Source organism: Rattus norvegicus, chromosome 16 (genome assembly GCF_036323735.1).
Source record: "Rattus norvegicus strain BN/NHsdMcwi chromosome 16, GRCr8, whole genome shotgun sequence".
Lineage (NCBI taxonomy): Eukaryota > Metazoa > Chordata > Mammalia > Rodentia > Muridae > Rattus > Rattus norvegicus.
The window spans coordinates 80,398,050-80,421,835 of NC_086034.1; the positions used below are offsets into that span (position 1 = coordinate 80,398,050).

At 41.3% G+C, this 23,786-nt stretch overlaps 1 protein-coding gene across 2 annotated transcripts in view; it reads left to right on the forward strand.

The window, feature by feature from the left end:
- Csmd1 (CUB and Sushi multiple domains 1) overlaps positions 1–23,786 on the forward strand; it is a 1,600,162-nt gene that overhangs the window by 1,477,501 nt on the left and 98,875 nt on the right. For both annotated transcript variants that reach the window (XM_039094737.2, NM_001037327.2), the window contains exons 42-46: positions 11,916–12,104; positions 19,320–19,497; positions 21,372–21,517; positions 22,132–22,212; positions 23,145–23,258. In XM_039094737.2, coding sequence (XP_038950665.1) covers positions 11,916–12,104; positions 19,320–19,497; positions 21,372–21,517; positions 22,132–22,212; positions 23,145–23,258 — 708 coding nt within the window. The remainder of the gene's footprint in view (positions 1–11,915; positions 12,105–19,319; positions 19,498–21,371; positions 21,518–22,131; positions 22,213–23,144; positions 23,259–23,786) is intronic.

Sequence of the window (23,786 nt, forward strand, 5' to 3'; positions counted from 1 at the left end):
GAAAAAAAGAGGGAGATATCCTTTACCCTCTCCTTTAGGGATTCTTGTAGAACTCAGATCATGGAAGAGCTGTGTCTATCACCCAGCTATGGTTGACTTTCTTAGAATGAGGTGGATTTCACTTAAATCTTTCCCATGTGTAGAGGGCATTAGTGCTATTGCCAGCAGGACTCAAGTTCACAGCTCCTGGGTGACCAAGTATAAAGATATGCTTTGCTGGTACCCTAAGAGTCCTTTGGGAAGGACTTGTCAGTAGTTCCTTGTCATGGCTGTTGGATGAGCCTGGGACCCATGAGTGACTCCAAGATTAAGAACTGGCGTGCCAGTGGAAAAGTGTCTTACTTTAAGTGTTTGAAATTTTGGTTAGTTTTTATTTTTTTTTTTGTATTGTTTTGTTCTGTTTTATTTTGTACTGCATGAGAACTAGACTAAGCCAACAGATACCCTGGGTCTTCTCAAACTCTAGAATCAATCGCCTGTGCACAGGTTTAATAAAGATTGTACCAGAAGGAATAGTGTGGGAGAGTGGTGACCATTCCATAGCTGCCCCATGTTTGAGTAGTACCTGGTTCATGCTGGTTCCCAATGTGGCATGTGAATACTGGACTTGGTAATGTTTCCTCCCCAGTACTAAAGGACATGTATTCTACTGCCTGTGCACTTTAGGGAAGTCTCTGCTATGTGGGGTTCTTCTTTATTAGGTTTGGTTTTATGCTCTTGACTGCTCATTAAATGAAGTCTATTTTAGTCTCTACTCATTGCAGACAATACAGCCTGTCTCTCCAATCCTGCCAGTGCAGGTGCTAACGTAGATGTTGTCTGTCGTATCTTGACAGCATTTGGTTTCATACTGTGTTCCTTTTTGGACTTTGGTAAAGGATCAGTTTGTAGGGAAAATTCTAGTTCCCTGTTTAGATTCTCACTCTTTTTTTTATATATATATATATATATTTTTTATTAACTTGAGTATTTCTTATATACATTTCAAGTGTTATTCCCTTTCCCGGTATCCGGGCAAACATCCCCCTCCCCCCTCCCCTTCCTTATGGGTGGTCCCCTCCCAACCCTCCCCCCATTGCCGCCCTCCCCCCACCAGTCTAGTTCACTGGGGGTTCAGTCTTAGCAGGACCCAGGGCTTCCCCTTCCACTGGTGCTCTTACTAGGATATGCATTGCTACCGATTCTCACTCTTAATAATAATTGTGAAAGGGACTCTGAAGGAAGTTCAGTGATAATTGTATTGATGTTTAAAACAGAAACAACTGAGCAGGCAAAGAGCAAGCACTGCCAGGAAGAGGGAAAAAGAGAGAGGAAAGCTATCATCTTTAAATCAACCACATGGTAATCTGAGAGTAGCCTCAAAGATAAAATGAGAACATTCATAGTACCAGTCAAAGCAGACCCAGGTTGTGAAAGAGAAGAACATTTAAAAAGAAAAAGCCCATGCTTTGAGTAACTCAGAAAAGAAGAAGACCAGTTTTTCAGATGTAGCTAGAAGTGGGTCCATCAGTAATATCACCAAAGGAGGGACTTCTCAGAATGGGTACATCACCTCATTAAGTAAATAATTATTTCCATCATCTCCTTAGCATAGGTCTATGTGAACCAACCTTTCTGAGGAGTTTTTCTCTTCATCAGTAACTAATCGGCCCAGATAAATTGACTCTTATGAGTTTAGTTTCATGGCTATTGGGGAAGACAGTGGAACATACTGCTTTATCTTGGGAGCAAATCAGAATGTAGTATTTCCAGACATAGAGCCAGAAGGAGAATTGATTCTTTTGACCAGAATCCAATTCTAAAGGTGTTTACTGGAAGCCAATAATATCTAGACTAGAGTTTTCTGTCATACCCTCACACGTAGCTTCTAGGAAAGGATATTCATTTTAAAAAGGCAAACCCAGACCTCCATTCTAGCATATCTGACCTCTACCCAAGGGCAGAAACAAAGGCTTTGGTTTAAACACTACTGAAATCTCTGGCTTCTGGCAAGATTGTGTGTGTGTATGTGTGTGTGTGTGTGTCTGTGTCTGTGTCTGTGTCTCTGTCTCTGTGTGTGAGTATGTGTGTGTGTCTGTGTGTGTGTTTCTATGTGTGTGTATGTGTGTGTGTGTGAGAGAGAGAGAGAGAGAGAGAGAGAGAGAAAGAGAGAGAGAGAGAGAGAGAGAGAGAGAGAGAGAGAAAGAGAGAGAGAGAGAGTGTTCAAGAGCACTGGCTGGTCTTGCAGAGAACCCAGGTTCATGTCCAAGCACCCACATGGCAGCACACAACTGTCTGTAACTCTAGTTCAAGTAGCACTCTTCTGAACTCCTCGGACACTGAACACTTGTGATGCACAGATATGCATGCGCTCAAAACACTCATGCACGTAAAGTTAGAATAAATAAACCATTTTGTAAAATCCACATTCTTTTTGTATTTATTGTTAGGGAGGCACATATGCTATTGCACGTACATGGAGGTCAAAGGACAACTTGCAGGGGTCGTTGTTCTCCTTCCACTATGTGTGTCTCAGAGCTAGCGCTCAGGTCACAAGTCATAACAACGGCGAATGCCTTCACATAATAATCCATTTTACCAGTGAATCTCCTCCTTTGAGACAGGCTCTCAATACATAGACTACATTGGATTTGTTCTTACAGAGATAAACATGTGTATGCCTCCTAGGTGCTGGGATCAAAGGTGTGTGCCACCATGCCTAGTCCTTTTAAAATCAGATTTTATGATGACTCGTTTATTAGATCCTGCAATGTGACTTGACCATCAGAATTCACAAAGGACATGAACTGTTTACTAAGAGTTTCCTTCCAGCAGAAATATAAAATAACAGGTATAGGGACTGCTTACCAAAAAAGAATCATTAAAAAGAATTTAACCTCATATTTAAAGTTCTTCCATAAAGTGTTGCTATGCAAATCATTTTTGACTAAAGGCTTAAGTCTTCTGCAGCTCTGTGCTGTTGAAAAGAAGCCTTTTAAAAATACTAACAGTTTCCCTTTTGAGAGGACAAGGACATAGAAAGGTATGACTTCCTTCCTATGCAGTTTGGGCAGCATTTGTATGGAGTCTTTTAAGATTCTGGGTGCTGTGATTGTTTTGCTGGGATGAGGATGATTACCAGAAGGTAGCCTGGTCTACCTGTCTGTGGATCTAAGAACCTTGCATGGCACATACATGATTAAAGAAGGTACCTATATGTAATGAACTCTACATGTGAAGTGGTTGAGATTTGAAGCCCTCTGCAAGTTGTTTCCCTCCTACACTTCTGGGATTTTGCCCAAGATGTTTCACCTGTGGATGGTGCACATTGGGCCAGCTATCAGGATTCCGTATGTCCTCTACCTGCATGTCTAGCCTGTGTATCAGTTCCTTTATAGACACCATGGTGTTTGCCCCTTTGGGGAAGAACCTCACCATCTTGAATGAGAGTCTCACCTCACAGAACCATCTGATCTGACTTTGGTCTGAGCAGAGCACTTGTTTCTCAAAGGTCTTAAGTAATGTGTTCAGGAGTGAGGTTCTCATGGCAATTATAAACAGAGAGCTGGACAATTAAGGGACAAGACCACAAGTCCTCTGAATTTAAGTCAGTGGCTCTCACCCTTCCTAATGCTGAGGCCCTTTAATACAGTTCCTCATGGTGTAGTGACCCCCAACCATAAAATTATTTCATTACTACTTCATAACTATTATTTGATACTGTAATCATAATGTAATTATATAATAGGTAGGATATCTGATATTCAATCTCTGTAAAAAGGTAGTTTGAGAGCTCCCACCCATGGAAATTTTCAGAAAGAGCAACAGTTTAACCCCGGAGTCCACAGAAGCTCCATACTAGGCTCAGGCTCCTAGAGACAGGGCTGAGCTCTTCTGCACGGGTGACAGATAAAATGCTACTTGGAAACCCTGGGTCATAATCTTTGAAAAAAACTTTCATTAGGTTTGCATCATAGAGAAGCTGTTCCTATGGATGTGATTGGAGAGAGGACAAGGAAAGGAAACCTGAGGAAGCCCATCCTGGCATCCAGGCTCTGCTGATGCTCCTGGGGAGAGACCATTACATGAAGGCTCAGCCACAGTTTGTCCTCTCCCTGCTATTAGCCTCTAGCAAGACAGAGCATGGCTGTTGTACCTCTGAATAAGATCCACAGTCAGACTAGACATGGGGTAGGTTAAACCTCCTGATGACCCATCTCTGACATCTCAGTTATATTTCTGAGACAGAAAGCTCTATTCCCCAATTGGTTGATATTGAGGCAGGGGAATGTCTTCTGATGACCCCTTTCTGAGACTTCAGTCATTTCTGAGTCAGCAAGCTCTGCTTCTGCCTTGGTTGACACTGAGACTGGGGGATATTTCTTTATTCTCTATACTCAACAAATATTGGTAAGAGAACTGGACCTATATTCTTAAAAACAGCCAAGGGATATGAGGGTAGAGTGCGGAGGCCCTGTGGCAGTGAAAACTGACACCTCTAATTGCATGCATATTAACACTTTTTTGAAAGTCAGGTTCACATTTGAAATACCTCACAATAGAAATAGTAGCTAAGGTATTGGGGAGCCCAGCAATAGGGCACACTTTGGTTCAGTTTACAGTGAATTTTAGCTGTTGTAAGTATCTCCTAGACATCTACTCTCAGCATACTTAAGTGATATAAACACTTAACTATGGGAATTCAGACATAGGAAAACAAAATTATAATCTTTGACACATGTACTCTACTTCTCGCTCAGTTGTATGAAGGGAGACATTTTAGTGGGGGGCAGACTCTGACTCCATGTGGCTGTGCTCAGTTATGTCACCTGCTTAGCCTTCTGGAATCTGGATGTGTGAATACTCTTGAAGGACGACCATAGAGGCATCTAGTTGGCTGAGCAAATATTTTAACTACTTGACACTTGGTTTTTAAATATTCACATTAAAGATGTCACTAAGAGCATAATTTATTATAATTCATTTTTCATAACTAGAAAGCATGAAAATCAGTTAGGTAATGAAGAATGACAGCATGAACTTCAGACTTGTTCATTTCTCATAGACTGTCATATCTAACAGGGATGATGGTGTAATGGTTTACTGGTGTTTGTCATTGTATAAAGTGTAGAGATTGGCAAATGGACCCTGACATTGATTTGTTAGACACATGAGCATCCCTATTTTCTACACAAGATTTATAAGCTTTGGGTCCAATCAATAACTCATAAGAAGATGCATATATCTTGAGGACATGTCTTGTCATTCACACTGATGTCTTCAGTGAGTGTCTTATTTCTCAGCTTTGTCATGTATTCTTGGCTGCTTAAAGGTCAAAAATGATACTTGCGGTGGGAGCTGTCTTGAAGTTAAATGACTTAGAAAAGACACTTTGCTTTAGTAATGTGAAATATTTATGTCCCTTTTCTAAGTGAAGGATTGGGAAGGACGAGTGTATGTGGCTATTTTTTATTGAGCTAGGCATCAATCTGAAAATGAGATAGACATTAGAACCATCACTGCTGGTTCCATTGGCTGTCCCAGGAGGCACTCATAAAACAGGAAGACTAGGGATGGACATGGACAGTAGTTCTTGTCTCGGCTTCACATGAAGGGTGAGGCTACATGGTACAGGGCTTGCTGCTTTGATGGTGAAAATACTTAGGAAATTTTGTCATTTTGAATAACTTCTTTTCCTTTAGATATGGTTTTCAAAGATATTAAGTCCCTCCTTCTCTTTCTCTCCCTCTCTCTCCTGTATTGTAATGCCTCCTTGAAATAATAATTGTCTAATTGTGAAAACCTTAAAAATAGCTTTGTGTACTTCAATCACCAGAAGTAAAACTATGTCAAATGTGTGTGTGTATACATATACATATATATATACACATATATATATATGCTAAGTAGACATATTTTCATGGGATATATAAAAATCACCTTGTTTATGATTACAAGAAATAAGCTTTTGAGTTTTTGTGTAAATTAACTTTGTAGGGGGGCAGCTATAGTTTGCAGCAACCAATTAGCTTCTCTGTGCAATGTTAATTGAAGTTTGTTCTGATATACAAGCACACTAACTGTTACTATGGACATAGCCATCATTGTTATAGGAAGCTGACATACTTCTGAAACACAATCCTTTTCCCCAACTATGTTGCCCTGAACAACTTGGAGTTCCATGGGAAACCCTTGGCAGGACCTCCCTGCTTTCCTTTCACCTAACTGTGTGTTCTTCTCTTGGCTGAAGAGTGACTTTGAGTAAGAATGCTTCCAACTGTAAGCAACAAATGACTGAGTCAGTTCCATCTTCTCCAGAACATTCTTTATTGTGCTAGGAGAAGTCCATCAAAGTAGGGAGTCTCTAATCTCTAGATCTGAATCTTAGAGAAGAGGACCGAGCATTCATATTTGCCATTTTTCTCACTATGGCTCTTCTGAAAGAAAAAAGGACCATTTCTGTCATCTTCATTCACCCCTCTTTTGTCACTCCTGGAAGAAAGGTGTTTAGGGCCAATAGAAAAAAAAATATTGTATGGCATGAAAGTTGTCCATTTACTCTTGGATGAACCAAAACATGAGATACCATTGTGATCCAGGCTCTGGGAAGCAATTTGGTTAAAGATACCCAGGATAGCTAAGACCTCAGACAGTCCAAGGACTGGATTCGGTAGTAATTTTAGTAGAAATGTGACTGACATCATCAGTAGACACTGGGACTAGAAGTCACATAACCAATGGGATTTGCATAAGGCAAGAGAGCCAAGATGGTATCCCTGGTTAATGATGGAGTATGCCAGCCAGCCAGTCTCCAGGAATAGCCAACTTGGATAACTGGCTAGCTTATGTGTGTGCTTGACTGAGAAATTACATTGGGCCACCTGCTGTAGCATAGATGCTATTAGGAAAAGAAAAATCTCTTTTTTCCAACTATTATAATAGCCTGCAGCTATTGGCATAGAATCGTGAGTTTCAGGCTGAAAGGCCACTTTAATTCCCCAATTCAGACCTGTCACAGAGGCTGATTATGTGGGTAGAAATGGCTGCTGCCTTCAGCCCCAGCTTCATCCATCCCTAAAGAAAACCCAATTATAGTTCTTAAATTATCCAGCAAGCTTTACAACAAAGTTAATAAAATGCAGTGTGTGTGTGTGATGTTTACTAGGGGTATCTACAATCCATGACCTTATTTAGTGAGTGATACTTCTGTGAGTGATACTTGTATGTCAAGCCTTCAGGACACAACTAAACCCTGAATGGTGTTCCCAATGAAGACTAGGTTAGATTGCATATAGTTTCATTTGTGCTTTCTTTCCCGAGAATGGGCAATCACCTTTCATTTTCCTTATTTCCTTGGGGGTGTTACTAGCAGTCTTATTAACTGCGACAAAGGGTAGGTTTTCCCATCACATTCATTGTGTCCAAAGTAAAGCTGAGTGGGGCAGGTGATTTTGTTCTTTAAAAAAAAGTATATTGGAAAAAAGGGTCTTGGTCCACAGTTGAGCACAGCATGGAATTTCCCATGTGGAGAGCCTGCATCTACAGAGTCATTTGAGGCTCAAGCAACATTGTGAGGGTGAATGGCAAGCACCATATGGATACACCTCTGGTTCTCAGGAAAAGGCTACATCTACAGCCTTCAAAATAGGCAGGCCCCTGTGGTATGTAGTTTACAGAGCTGTCTAAGGAGACTCACAGTCAAATAACAGATTGTAGATAACAGCAAAGGGTATGTGAGGATATGGATCAAGGTCCACCTTGGAGGTTATTAGTCCCATTAGTTAAAGAATCCACCACTGAATCAACAGAAACTTTAAGTCCATTTTATTAGAGTTTAAAAGAAAAAAAATTCTCAGGGCAGGCAGCTGTAATCTCAGCCACTGTACGACAGAGGCAGTGAAGAGGGTTTGTAAAGCTATGACTTTTAAACCAGCATGGAGGTCAGACACATGGTGAACAAGGAGTCAGGGAGGGAGACTTTAGAGAAGAGAAGGGACATCCAAAAGGTTAGGCAAGAAAAGTCAAGAGTCTTAAGGAAAATGAGCTTGCAAAAGAAAGACTGAAAGAAAAGAGAGAAAGAGATGCTTTTCCCAATAATCCAGGAAAGCAGACAGACTTAATGTTTTATATGGCTGTAGGCCATAAGCTTCTTCACTAGGGTTGGGTTCTAAGGAGAAATTCACCACTTCTTTATTTATTCTGCCCACCTTCTTAGCACTGCCTAAGGTGAGTTCATATCCACAGAGGTGGTCCTTAGTTAAAACAATTGACCACTCAGCTGGAAATTTTGGTTTCTACCAGCCCATAGAGTCTAACATCTTGACCAGGAGGTTTTTCTACTCTAGCATATATATTTAAGTTTAGATTCTGTATGGATTCTGTACAAGATGTGCCTTTCTGAGCGGGTTTGTTTTCTTCACACGTGTTTTCCTGTGCAAAGCAGAACACTTACTTCTGAGACTGAATTCAGCTTCTTCTAGACTGCTTGCTCCCTACCCTATGCTGGGCTGTTTTGCCCAACACTTTGGATGTCCCTTATCTTTTCTAAAGCTTTTCCCCAACTCTAGTCCAAGGCCAAGGGTTCTTTTGAGATATTTGAGGTTCTAGAATCTCTTGTAATTTGTGTTTTCTCACTCTTGATCACTGAGGATGACACTAGAGATAGACACTAGAGAATTTACAGAATTGCATACATAGTAATTTGTAAAGGCAAGTCAGGCTGACAGCTCAGATTTAGAATTTTTTTAAATTGCAATCTACAGACAGGATCGAACATGGAATTCCATTGCCATTGCCATCTATGAAGCATCTTCCGGATGCTGACAATTAACAAGAGGACATACACTGGAATGTGTCCCCATAGAATGTGTCCCCATAGAATGTGTCCCCATACAATGCGTCCCCATAGTACACAGGTATCTCAGCTCCTTTGTTCCATACTGAAGCTACGCTGTAAGCTGCCCATTATTTACTTCCTTCTCCTCTATGGCCGAGTGCCTGACATAAAAATGTTAAGGAAAGGGTGGTTTCAGAGATTCAAGCCATGGTCACTTGATCCAATGTGCTTGAGCAGAACACAAGGGCTTGAGTATACATCAGAGCAACATGGGGAGATGGCTCAGCAGTGGCTAGAGCATGCGTGTTTCTTCCAGAATTCAATTCCAAACACCTATGTCAGGTGGCTGAGACACCTGCCCCTATAGCTCCAGGAGGTCAAACACTTCTAGCCTCCATGGGTACTCACAAACAGGACACTTACCCATAGACACACACGCATATTCATGATTAAAATTAAATGAATGTGAATAAAGAAAAGAAAAACAGAAACAGACTGGAGAATTGGTGTAACCCTTGAAAGTCACCAAAATGCTGACTCTCTCTAGTCATTTAGCCCTTCCCCGTAGTTTCCACCACTTCCCCTAATAGGCCATCAGCTGGAGACTGTGTTAAAAGACATGAGCCTATGGGACTTTCATATTGAAACCATAACAAGATAACAGTATTGTAAGCTAAAGATGTATTTAACACACAGGTCTAGGTAACATCTCAGATTAGCATCACAACATCCTGTAGAATGTGGGGGGGGGGTTCTCCTAGCAACCGCAGTGCCAGATGGAATCTGAGGCTCCCTGTCACTGCCCACAATCGTAAGAGGGTATTGTGACACTCACTACCCCAGGGGAAGAACCAAGTTAGGAAATGAAATGGTGGAATCTCTTCCCCACCTTTGTAAATTAGTAAGCCCTGCACTGTGTGTGTCCAGTGTTGTCAGATAGTATTCGTTTAGACTTTTGGATTACCTTAATGTAAATAATGCTGCAATTGACTTACTCAAATGCTTAGCTTTTTCTACTTTGAAATTATCCCCTGGACAGATTTCTTTAAAAAGTACTGCTAGTGAAAATAGGAATACAGTCTTCCAGGATGCTGTCCTGATTGCTCTTGCAAAGGGTTATGGTCAACTATGTCACTTTAGATGAGAGAGTCAAAGACCCATGACCATCGCATACTGTCATCCTGAAGAGAAAGCACACTATAGTAATATCTCCCCAAATAAGAACAAACCATTGATAATGATGAAGTTTCATATTCCCTAATGTGTGGCATTTGTTCTTCAAGACCCTCTATAGTGAGAGTGCACACAGATCCTTCAGATTCCAGCCAGCCTTTCTTGGATATGCCCACCTGGCATCTTTCCACAGGGCCTCGGTAGGACTGCTGAGACCCTGAGGTCTCACTACCCAGCAGGTACTCAGACCTGCCTCTTAGGCCTAAGCTTCTATCTGCCCCCCATTCTACAGCCATGGCTTCAGGCTTCCTTCGATGAGTTTCCTTGCGGTCTGCTCATTCATTTCCCTAGCCTGCTTGTGAGCCTTTGGTTTCATTTCTCACATGCCCCTTCAACTTCAAGTTGTTCATAGAGAGACAGAAAGGCTTTATCTTTGATGCATCACAGCCCAGACTACTTTCCAGTACATTTTTATGAATTTCAAGCTACACACTCGCCTCAGATGGTGCAGTGGACAGTTCATATGCCCTCTGGGTTCCACTTCACACTTTCACAAGTCTGTGATATCTTTTCCATTATCCTTCTGGGCTCTATTGTCAGTGAGAGGATTCTTAGGACTCCTGATCTTTCTAACAATGTTTGACGGGCTTGCCTAGTCTCTGTGTTAATTACTTCTGTGCCACTGTGACATAATCTCAGAAGTAAGCATCTTAGGGGAAAGGGTTTATGTTGCCTGATAGTTTTGGAGAATTCAGTTCATGCTTGCCTGTGTCCTGCGTGCTTGCAGAGAACATCATGGTGAAGAGATTGTGTGGAGAAGGTGGATAGGAAGACATGTTCGAAGAAGGGACCTGTGTAATGATAATCATCATGGCTATGCACCAATGGCCATTCCTCTAATTAGACCCCCATCTCTGGAAACTTTCCACCACCACCTCCCTACCTACTGAAATTCAGCACAGGAGCCGATGCACTTCCTGGGAGGGAGACTAAGCCACTTCCTCCACAGTGGTTTCTCCACTATGTCACCTGACTTTGAAAAGGGAGTCAGAATATTCTTATATCCGTTGATAGCACCAGAGACAAAAGGACAGCAGCATGTGGGATGTTTAGCTCTGAGACTCTACTAGCCCAAGTCACGTGAGATGTGTGGAGTAGCTCACATTCCTGGTTCCTGAGTAAACTTGTAGCCATAGCTTGGGAGCAGTGCATGCTGTCATCCTAGAATATTTACTCAGACGCATTTATATATTTAAGACAGAGAATCGCTCTGGAGTTAAGGAAGCCCTTAGGCTCACAAAGCTCCAATTGCCTCTCCTTTCCACGCTTCTATTAAAGGTATAAAAACCCACACCCAATAGAACATAATTATTTTAATGATAAATCACAATAGTTGTTATAGCATTTATGCAAAGAGTACTTGCTAGCTCTGTGGTTCCACAGTTCTATTTTTCTAGAAAAATAAAATGAAGAGGATTTCCTATATTATTTGTACTAAATGACTGAGTTAAACAAAACAAAGCCCGGTTTGATCTGGAAGCGGGGAGAACAATGGTGTGTCTCATTGCAATCAGAGAAATACTAGGTCCATGTTCACTCAGCATTTCAGATGAGTCTCTTCGTCATAGCTTCTATTATTTTCTAAGTGAGCTTACACAGGCGATTCCTTGCCAGTGCAATAAACCTTGTCAGATTCCTTTTGTGTGCGTACCATGATTCCATGGTTGCACACACTAAGTGGTTACTAAATGCACGTGATTATAATTCTCTTCCTACTAATTATTAGTTGACTTATTCAGGATGGAAGAGACATTTTTAGACATTTATATCCTTAGGAGCTGAATGCACTTACATTATGTTTCTCTTCTAGAGTCCTTTTGATCCCAACTCCTACTGGTAGCTTGATGCTGTCTATTTCTCCTTTCAGCTTATGAGTTACAGAACTGCCCGGACCCACCCGCATTCCAGAATGGGTTCATGATCAACTCCGATTACAGCGTGGGCCAGTCGATCTCATTTGAGTGCTACCCGGGCTACATCTTGCTAGGCCACCCTGTGCTCACCTGCCAGCATGGCACTGACAGGAACTGGAACTACCCTTTCCCACGGTGTGACGGTAGGTGCCTCATCTCCCCTGTGGGTAACTGAGCTGCTCACAGGGGCTAATCAGTGAATATGCCTTACTTCATTATTCCAGCCAGCAGATATGTATCGAGGATCTACAATATACTATATGAATATTTTAGAAAGATATTACGCAATAGGCAATTTAAAGAATACAGACTTTACACTTAAGAAGATTATAAGGACAACAAAGTGTTAAACAAACACTAAAATCTTAGCTGCAGACACAGGAGCCTGTCAATCACTACAGGCCCTGAAAAAGAAGACAGGAGGTAATAAGGCTCCTTAACCTTACCTGTGGATACAGGGCACAGTAATGATAACAGATTTAATCCTGGTAAGTCTTTTTTATTAGTCTCGTTGCTGTGACAAATTTCCTGACAAAAGCAACTTAAAGAAGGAAAGGCTTACTCTGACTAGAACTTGAAGGTATCTGCCTTCCATGAGGAAGTCGTGGTGGCCAGAACAGGAGGCAGCTGGTCACGAGGCATTCAGGCAGGAAGTAGAGAGGAGGTACCAGCCCATAGGGTGATACTGCCAATATTTCGGGTAGATTTTTCTATTACTCAAATGTAGGAAGCCCCACCTACGTACACCCAGAGGCTGTTTCTATGCTGGCTTGAAATCATCCTTACTTGACCTGGAGATTAATCATCACACTGTTGTCTGTTCAACTTCTATAGCAATCTCACTTTGCATTTGTGTCGCAGAAAATAAATTGTTCATGTTCTTGAATGGCTGAGCTCACAACATTTGCTGCTCAGAGACAGAACACACAAGGTAGAAGAGACAGCATTAGTAGCACACAGCAGGAATTCTTCCAGTTGTTAGGGTCAGTGCCTGAGCCCTGGCAGTTCTATAGACCTAGGCTTGGCTGCCCCTTCTCAATGGACCAACTAAAGACAGAAGTATTGTGACACTTTTGTGGGCGTATTGGGATGAGAAAAAAAGGCATGGTGACCTCCAACCACTGAGTCCATCCTTGAGGTCCTGACCTGAGCTTTAGATGTAGGCAGAAGGGCAAGAGGTGTAAATAATTAAGTAGTTCTTGTCAAGGTTTGGTCCTGACCACCACTGACCAATCATGACTTTTCCTTCTCCCAGACTTTTGCCTGGGGAAATTTCAATTTCTTGGCTCTGCATTATTTCAGGAGCCTGAGAGACACAGGAAAGGGCACCATCCTGTCTTCGCACTTCTGTCAACCAGAAGGTGACTCTGGTGCCTAGGAGCTCTGGCATCAGGTGCTGAACATCTTTTGAGTTCGTTCTAAGCTCACAGCCTGCTCTGCCTCTGAGTGGAAATTACGCTGCCCTGCTTCACTGGGGCTCCCTGACTTTTAGGATAACTTGAGCATCTCTGCAATGCCAAGCTAAAATAAACCTATGAGGTGGAGCATCTAGGAAGAGGGGTCTGCAGCAGGGTCACTGCTAAGCCTGGATCCTGCATTACAGATGCAGCATCTTCGAGTGAATAATAATGAAATCTCCAACTCCACGGCCTTTGAAATGCTAAACGCCTTTCTATTGCAAAGGAAGGGAAGGTACCTAGCTGTGAATTCTTAGTGAAGTAGGAAAATAAATAAATAAATAAATAAATAAATAAATAAATAATAAATTAATAAATAAACGTGGTATGCTTTTAAACCTTATCTCACCTGTATTTTCCATTCTGATAATCTTAAGAACAACTATAAAAATCAGAAGTCTCTTGGCTGTATTTAAAAATTCAGATACTTATTTAATTACTCATTGTTATGGTAGTATTAGAAAATGGGCATGACTAGTTCCCATGTGTCACCTCTCCACGCTGGTCCCCTGGTACTCTTGGACCTGGGTGGTCACTCCCTGGCATTAATTCTAGCATCATAGGGCCGTATAGAACTAACCTTAATTTATCTCAGAGGCAGCTGGCTTCAGTGAGGCAGCACGCCATATTAGCCTAGCTATCTTCTGGCCACCGTGGTCTCTCCATACCCATTACTACTCACACTGGCCAGCCCTGACCAGCCTGGATCTCTGGTCCCAGCTACCAGGGAATATCAAAACTCAACAAACTGTAAGCCAACAACCAGATTTATATGTTAAATACTCAATGTACATCCACACAATAAACTTACAACCAACTGATAAGGATATAAACCGCCCACCTAGATAAGATAAATTTGTCTACAGAAATCCATCCCAGCTACCTTGGCAATTCAGGACCACCTGGATCTGGGTCACCTTCTCCATCTCCATTTTGGTTCTCCCTCATTCTCCTTCTCTCCCTCCCTGTAAAAACTTTGTCCCCACCTATTCTTTTACTGTCCAATCATGGCCTTGATCTGACTTGTGCCAGCCCTCGTCTGCGTAATGACATCAATCTACAACACATGAAATAACTTCTTGAATGAGTCTGAGTTTTTGTCTGTTTGGTTCTCGTTAAGTTATTTTAAGTAGTATGTCCATCTACTTTCCTTTTGAAAACTCTTGTTCAGGGGTCAGGATACAGTTCCGTGCAACAGTCCCTGAAAATGAAAAGACCGTGTATTCAGCCCCGTCTTCACCAAGACGAACCAAAGGGACAGCCACAGTCACACCCACTCAGATTGGCAGCTCTCAATTACTTGGAAATTATCAGGATTTCTATCTGTCTTGATTTCTAAGTCTCAACTTGGATCCTTTTAATTCACACAGAAGAGGTCAATTTCTTGGTTTTACATTAATATTAACAGGAAACTAATTATTTTGTTTTTTATGCTTGGTTTTTCTAAGATGGAGAAAACTGCTAAGAAGTTAAGAGTCTGCATTGTTTGGTGTAGTTTAAATGTAATGTCATCTTTATTGGTGTCCTCTTTAAATTTAAAATATTTTTGTGCTTATCTGTATCTATCTGGGTGTAGTGTGCATGGACATGTATGTGGTGAGGAGGTTAGAGCATTGGTTCCTTTCTTCTTGATTTTATTTTATTCAACTAATTATTTGAAACAACGTCTTTTATTGCGTCCAAAACACTCTGAAAAGCTAGACTGGCTGGCTGATCAGTGATCCATCAGGTCTTTCTGCCCCTCCTAACACTGAGGTCATACGGGGCTACCTTCCATGGATTCTGGGGAATCCAAATTCATCAGTGCAGCATATGACTGGAAATAGATATTGAAATTATCCAAGGAAGTTATATGGCTTTCTAGAGTCGATGCAAGATAATATATTGACTGCCTGCTTTGGGAACTCCATCCAGTTCCATTCCCAAAGGTTTCTGATGTAACTATGTGCATAGCCATGTGTAACCGGGACAACTCACTGCTTGATTATCCTAAGTCTCCCAGCTTGTCCTTCTGGACCAAGCTGTCTCTGCACTATCCATTCAGGAGACGCTGCTGCATGCTTCTGAGATGTCTCTCAAGATGTCTAGCTCTCTGGGCAAATCCCTTACTAAGCAAGGATGCTTGATCTGGCTAAGATCAAGTGTAGCAGTATATATTAATTCCTAGCACTATCACAAATTTTAAAATATCCTGCAGCATAACAGTGTTGCCAAATTATATCATAACTATTGAATTCAATTAGGAGGAGTACACAGGATTTTCTAAGAAGCGTTCAATACAAGTGTATCCGCATCCTCTCCATATTGGATTAAGTTTTTATTGGTTATTTTACTTAATTACATTTCAAATGTTATCCTGCTTCATAATTAGCATGGAGTTTTAACACAAAAAAAATCATTTTGTCTGTGAAATGCTAAAACTAGAGTCCTCAATTGTTAAGGATTATATACTATGGTGATGCTATTCACTCTCTGTTCAAGACTGCAGGGTTGCCCTGTGCTGAGAACAGAGCATCCTGCAACCCTGTTAATCTCTCAGCATGTTCTCTGTAATCCACAGAATCTAACCCCTTCAGCCAGGCCCTACTTCTGGGCAGGGCAGGAGCTCTGTCCTTGGTTGTACAGGGCAGGCACTTTGAATATTGTCTTCAGAGGTCCAATCCTGTGAGACTCAAAATTCTCAAGAAGAAAAATGTAGGTACTGGGAGAAACTTCTGGTTATCTACATTAGAAATTGTCCAGTTCAGACCAGTCATATTGAATAATGCTAGACTTGAATGCAACCACTCTCACCAGTGTACCAAACCAATTCATATTAATATGCTCAAAGAATTTGGAGAGTAAGTTGAATAAGAATCTTCCAAATAAAATTAGTATATATTTAGTTTACATAAGTTAAAAACTGTAATGCAAAGACATATCTACTGAAGCAAATACATGAAAAATAACTTTTAATAAGAAATTTAAGGCATTTCTGTCCGATATTCTGTCATTGTTTGTACCTGCCCAATATGCACCATGATACTTCTATGAAGAGAACTGAGGAGTTGGTTCTCTCTTTTGACCTTTACCTTGGTTTTGGGGAATGAACTCAGGTTGTTGTGATTACATATATGCCTCTACCTGCTCAGCGGGTTTTGCGTTTTCTCCCTCCTTTCCTTCTCCCCTCTCTTCTGCCTTTTCTCCCTCTCTTCCTTTCTTCCTCCCTCCCTCCATTTCTGCCTTTCTTCCTTTCTCTCTTCCTTCTTCCCTCCCTCCCTTCCTCCCTCCCTTCCTTCCTACCTTCCTTCCTTCCTTCCTTCCTTCCTTCCTTCCTTCCTTCCTGCTTTCTTTTCTCTCTTTTCCCATTTAATCTAGGCTGCCCTCAAATCCCATGTATTCTGCCTCTGCCTTCCCATTGCTGGGATTTCAGACACACACACCATCCTCAACTCAAAATATGACTGTTTTATTGCCACTAACATAATTGCATAGGAATCAATTCAAAAAATTTATAAATTTCAATATATACTTTAAAACTACAATTTTTCAAATTAAATGTAACGTGACAATAAAGGTACATTCGTAGTTATAAATGTAGTTCAAATTTGCTGGTATCTTAAAATCTGTCTTTTTATGTGTATGGGTGTTCTGCCCGCAAATATCTGTATACCACCTGCATTTCCAATGGGAAATGACCCTACATGTTGAGTGGTTACAATATAATGAAAGGATCAACTTGAAAAGCAACAGGTCAAAAGGGAAATCATGTCATGTCAATGTGAAGTAACACCCATGAACATGTAAGGATGCTGATGCAGCCAGTCCCTGCGGTACATGTAATGCTGTATGGGCCGTCAGCTCCTTCTGTCCACTGAGAACAGATCTCCCAATAAATGGTAGTAGAAGGAGGCTGTTGAACCCAAGAAGGGGCACCATCTCTGCCATCCAATATCCAAGAGAATGATGAGAAAGATTCTGGAACCACCCCATAGATGAGACAACAAGAGTCCCTGGGAAGACTCTAAGGAGGTGGTGACAATAAGTTGGATTAAAAACCAACATTCAGATAGGTAGACATTGGGAAAACAAACTGTCTATATAGAAAAAAGCTCAGTACAGAAGTCTGGAGAGGGAGGGAGCTCTATCCTCAAGGACGCTAAGTGGCTAGTGAGGATGGTGTGTGGTGAGAACATTTATAGATCCCAGGTGTCAGGTGGCTCCATCCTATCGACTGATGGTCAGAAGTGAGGCTACAAGGGATGTTTGCTCTGCTACATCTCAAATCCAGGCTTGTCTAACTCCAAAACCTACGTAATCATTCCGCTGTTAAATTTCTAGAAAGCTTTTCATGACCCTTTCTCTTCCCAGGTGATCTGAAGTTGAGAATTTGAATCTATCATTTCCCTTTCTCCCCTTCCCCCGTGTCTGTGTGTCTGTGTGTGTGTCTGGGTCTCTCTCTCTCTCTCTCTCTCTCTCTCTCTCTCTCTCTCTCTCTCTCTCTCTCTCTCTCCCATATGTGTGTGTGAGTGAGTGTATGTGTTGTGTATGTCTTTCTGTCTATCTCAGCTTCTGTTTCTGTCTCTGTCTCTGTCTCTTTATTTCACTCTGTCTCTGTCTGTCTTTGCCCTACCCCGTGTGTGTGTGTGTGTGTGTGTGTGTGTGTGTGTGTGTGTGTGTGTGTGGTGTCTTCACTGCATCTATCTTCTCAAATTTTTGTAACAAAACTTTGACAGCTATGGAAGATTCTTGATGGTGACCAACATTCCTGCCTTTGGAGTGCCTTCAAAGTTGGCTTGTGCCTATCAGCACCACCACTTGAATGAACCCTGGAGATTGCTTTTGGTCAACTTAACATACACCTAGACCTATCTTGGAAGAAGGAATTCTAATTGAGAAAATGCCCCCTCAGATTGGTTTGGAAGAAAGTCTATAGGAGTATTATCTTGATTAATGATTGAATGGCCAGGACCTAGTCCACTGTGAATAGTACTATTCTTTAGCAAGAGTCCAAGTGTCCTGAAATATATGTGTAATGTATGTGTAAATATATATAAAACACATGTAACATTTGGAGCAAGTCTTGGGGAACAGTCCAATAAGCAGCATTCTTTCATACTCTCTCCTTCAGTGTCTGCTCTGGGTTTCCGCCTTGAGTCACTGCCCTAGCTATCCTTAATCATAGCCTATAAGCTATAAGCTGTAATAAACCATTTCCTCCCTAAGTTGCTTTTAGTCATTATCTTTATCAGGGTAGTAGAAGGCAAGCACATACATTTCAGGCAGAAGCGCTATGTATGTGGTCATCGCACTTCCCCAGAAGTAAAATAGTTACCATGGTGATAATAAATGTCAATTTTAATACAGCCAAAGTTGCTGTGTCTGCACAAACCAAACACTGGTACATTTGGCTGCATTTTTTGTGAAGTATGTGTAAGAAAGTTTATCTTGCTTCCTCAGGTACAGATCTGCAAAGAATTGATAATGTCTTTGTTTTGAGGGGAATAGGCTTAACTGCCAGTCTTTCACAGGCTTAAATAGGCTTTAGCTAAGGAGCAGAAAACAAAACCACTTAGTTCCCTATTTATGTCTGATTTCCACATAAGCCATTGCACTGGACAGCCCAATGGATTATCAGCTCAGCCACAGGCGATGACTGACAGGATTTCTTTAATCATATGGGAATGACTATCCTGAGGGATTTCGAAGACTTGAAGAATATATTAAGAGAGACTGAGATAACTTATAAGTATAATTGTCCTGAAGTTTCCAGATTTTAGGGGAATAAGTTTGACAAAGAAGTAACAGAAATATTTCACAGTTATTTTCTCGCAAGAGGGAATTTTGACTTTAGACATTGGAATCATTACCTACTTCTGTAAATCCACCATCTTAGCCTATTTTCAATGTCTCCCTTTTCAGCTCCCTGTGGGTATAATGTGACATCACAGAATGGCACCATTTATTCCCCTGGGTTCCCAGACGAGTATCCAATTCTGAAGGACTGCCTGTGGCTGGTCACTGTCCCTCCAGGACATGGAGTGTACATCAACTTCACCTTGCTGCAGACTGAGGCTGTAAATGACTACATCGCTGTGTGGTATGACTCCTCTCTCCCAGGGAATGGCAGCCCTTGATGGGGGTGGGATATGTTAGCTTAGATTTGCATGATCTTTCTGGGCAGATCTTGAAAAACTAATTGTCAACAAAAACAAACAATACAGAGGAAGATTTAAGGCATACGTCTAGTTTGCTATTAGATAGAAATAAACAGATTATTTGAATATATTAGGGAAAATTATGATTACTTTACTTCATATTCTGCTTTACTTAAATTATTGATAATTTTTTTAAATGTAAGATCTTACTCTGTGACTGAGGCTAGCCTTGAATTTGTGACCTTCTTGCCTCAGCCTCCTGAATGCTAAAATTGTTGCTGGGTGTCATTACGCCTGGCGTATTCCCCAGTTTTAAGGGATGTGTGTGCATGTGTGGGGGAAGGCTGTGTGTGTGTATTTGTGCGTGTGTTTGTGTGTGTGTGTGTGTGTGTGTGTGTGTAAGGGCAGTATATACATATATGTACACATACACAGACATGTGTATGTATGTGTGTGTGTTTAAAGAAAAGCTATGATGTGCTTTCCCTTTAATGAATGCATGAACGAACCTTGAAGAAGTATTTTCTTGGGGCATGCCCAACCCTGGATTGCACAGGCCTGGTTTTCCTCAAGTCTGGCAGAGGAATATAGGCCAGGATGTGATGAATATGAATCTACTAGATGGACCCATAGAAATGACCTGATCCACCTTAGAGATCTCAGGTGCAATTTAAAGGGGAAGATGGCATGAGTACTCTCCCTTATAGTATGACAGAAGAGCCATAAGGTGCCCGTTGGGTACTAGGATGGTACCATTGTTAAATTTACAGATGGTGTACATTTGTGATGTATGATACGCGATATGTACATATTTATATGTACATGTCCCTGCATGTGTGGTGTATCCATGATTGTATTTGTGTTTATGAACATCCATGTTATATTGCATGTTTGTGTGTCTGTTTATAAATGAATACTTAGAGAATGCATGTATCTATACATCTCTGCTTGTGTCTGTAAATGAATGTATGATTGTCATATATGTACGTTGTATGTATCTGTATGTGAATGTATGAATGTTTTATGTTTATATATGTATTGGGTCTGTTTGTCATCTGTCTATTGAGTATCTAAGTATGTCTGCCTGTGTACGATATATGTATGCATGGAGGGTGTATCATGTGCTTGTTACAGCTCAAGGAGCAAGGGAGAGAGAGAGAAGCCTGGGCCAGAGGAACAGATACCACAGGGACTAAGTATTTTATCTAAAATATAGGAGGAACCATATACAGGAAAGTCACTGTGGATGATGCAGCAGAGCCCAGGGGAAGCTCCCTTCCCAGGCTGCAAGGAGGTCTTGCAGGGTAGTTCTGAGAAACTGATGTAGTGGCTGTGGAGATGAGACACCAAGAGTTCCTGTCCCAAAGCAGAGCAGCCAAGCAGCAGTCCCAACAAGCAATAGATCCATGTAGAATCTCTTGCATGGAATCTAGTTGTAGCAATTCAAGTATGTCCACTGCCCACAATCAGAAAGCAAATGAACGACAGAGATGCTACAGGAGAGTGAATGTCTTAAACACCAAGCATCCCATTACTAAATCAGTACCACGGCAAAACATGTTTCAATTTAAGTGTTTTAATTCAACTGTAAAACTTGTTATAAATGAGTTATAAGGAAGTGGACACTGTGTGTCCTTTAAAATGTAGTTGTTGGTTCCTGACAGCATAGAAGTACCTCTGAGGAAGTCAGTGTGCACTGGGATTCCTAGATCAGCTCCGTACTTTTTCTGCACCCTGGGCCCTATTGGGAAACTGGCTGTACAGCCTCATCTGTAACACCAAACTTCTCTCTCTGATGGCCTCATCTTTTCCTCAGGGATGGTCCTGACCAGAACTCGCCTCAGCTCGGGGTCTTCAGTGGAAACACTGCCCTCGAGACAGCATACAGCTCCACCAACCAGGTTCTGCTCAAATTCCACAGCGATTTCTCCAATGGAGGCTTCTTTGTCCTCAATTTTCATGGTCAGTTTGTTTCTATTTCAGTGAATGTGACATAGAGTCCCAGGAAAGCTCTCTACCCCATGTACATACTTTATCTCCAGCTGTTGAATTATCCCACGTGGATGACAGGTGTCCTGGAATGCTTTTGTGGTGGGCAATATCTCTGTTGTCAGTTCACTTCATCAGGTCATGTTGGTAGATACCTAGGGTTCATTCCTACATAGATAGAAGAGAGACTGTGTTGTAGACACCATCATGATGCACATGATGTCTAAGGAAATGTCATAGTAACCATCATATAATGACCTCATGATGTCCTTTTTAGCAAAGGGCAAGGTCATCAACCCCTTGTCACTTATGACCCCCCAAATGTTACTCAGGACCAGAGAGAAATGAGCTTATCTAAACAGGCAGGCTGTGGTGGGAGGATTTCAGTGGTGTCTTCCAAAAGGGGGATGATAGGTGTCATAGTAGGAACTGCATGTTTTCATCCCTTGAGCTTCAGGTATTGTCAGACATTTAATAGCCATAGTGAGTCACTGGAGAGAGTGATTTACATATGCACATGGCCTTGTAATTTGATCATTCAGAAGAGGTAACCACAGCTGTTATCATTTTTCATCAATATACTACAGCATTTCAGCTGAAGAGGTGCCCGCCTCCTCCAGTAGTGCCGCAGGCTGACCTGCTCACAGAAGATGAAGACTTTGAAATAGGTAACAATCTCTGTTTTCCTTCATTCCACATCATTGGCTCTGAATTCTTATATTCTCTTCTGATACAGACTTTAGGCAAAATGTAACTGTAAGCAGAAACTGTCGCATAACATTGTAGGACCTTGCATAGAGACTATGGAGCAAACTACTTACTTTCTTAGTTTATGTTTTGTTCTTGGCATTTTGAGACTTTTGCTCTGTGGCATTAATACCATGTTAAAAATTTCAGAGTCTGATTTAGAATGCATTTGGCTGTAATAATGACCTTCAAATTAAAAGTCATTGTAGGATGTACTTAAAGATAATATTTAGAAATGTTACCACTGCTTTGTTATTAACCATGATCTCATTCATTAGTCATCTGGTCCCTAAAGATCCTGTTAGGGAAACAGCCACAGTATATGTTGGCTGTGTAATTAGGAGACCCCCATCACTTCTCAGTCTCTTACAAAATCATATTCCTATGGTCACACTGTGTTGCAGAATGCTGGTCAAATCACATGGTCCAATCTCTCCTCTACTCAAAGTGGCTAAGATAATTGGAACAGTGTTTCCCTGGCCAGGGTCATGAGAAAGCCATATTGGGTTTGCTGAAATCATTCCTTCACCCCGTTCTATAGCCTTGCTTAGATCCGGGACATCTACAGAACTTCCATTTATTTATCAAGGTGTTTGAAAGAAGGACAAAGGCTTAAATTGGTCAAAGAAAGGGATAGCTACACCTGGGTCTCCTTTTAGGTTTCATAAACTAAGAACTAAAAACAGCCTTTAAAAGACACATCAAACGAATGCAGAGCCTCTGAAATGGTTTGCTTATTGGCGTAGTTCCCTAAGTAGCAGTTCAGTAAGTATATTCACAAATAATTGGCATAGCCACAGCAGTCAAATGTTCTGAGAATGCCGATCCCAGGGTATCTGGTTGATTCTTTCAGGGGACTTCGTAAAGTACCAGTGCCATCCAGGGTACACGCTGTTGGGAAGTGACACCCTGACATGCAAGCTCAGCTCACAGCTATTGTTCCAAGGCTTTCCACCCACCTGTGAAGGTATGTTGGGCCCTGAAGATTTGGTTGCTCTGTAGCTATGGGTTTGAATTGAACTCAGCTCTGTGCTGAATTAGTACCATAATGCAGACAAGCTGCCAGCAAAGGTATCAGAAGACATGTTTACCTTTAGTCCACCATTAGAAACAAACCTAAATCATGTGGAAATGGTCACCTACAGCAAAACTGAAAAATTACAGGGGGAGGAGGTATTAGATGAGGAACAGTGAGAGGGTAGATCAGGAAGAGGATAAAGACTGGACTTTAAAAGAAGATTAAAGAATAAAAATACATGAAATATTAAAGGACAGCTGATATCCATCACTGATATTCTACAGCACTTTTACAACATCTCTCCAAATCTGCCTCATGTTTTCGGTCCATCTCAAGCAAACCGAGCATCCTGAGGTTACCTTGTCAATACTTCACCTGGATTTAAGCACCTGGTGTTTAATATTTTGGATATAAAAATATATAAACCATGAAATATATCCACTTTTGGTTTTTTAATATGCTTCTAACAAAACTGAC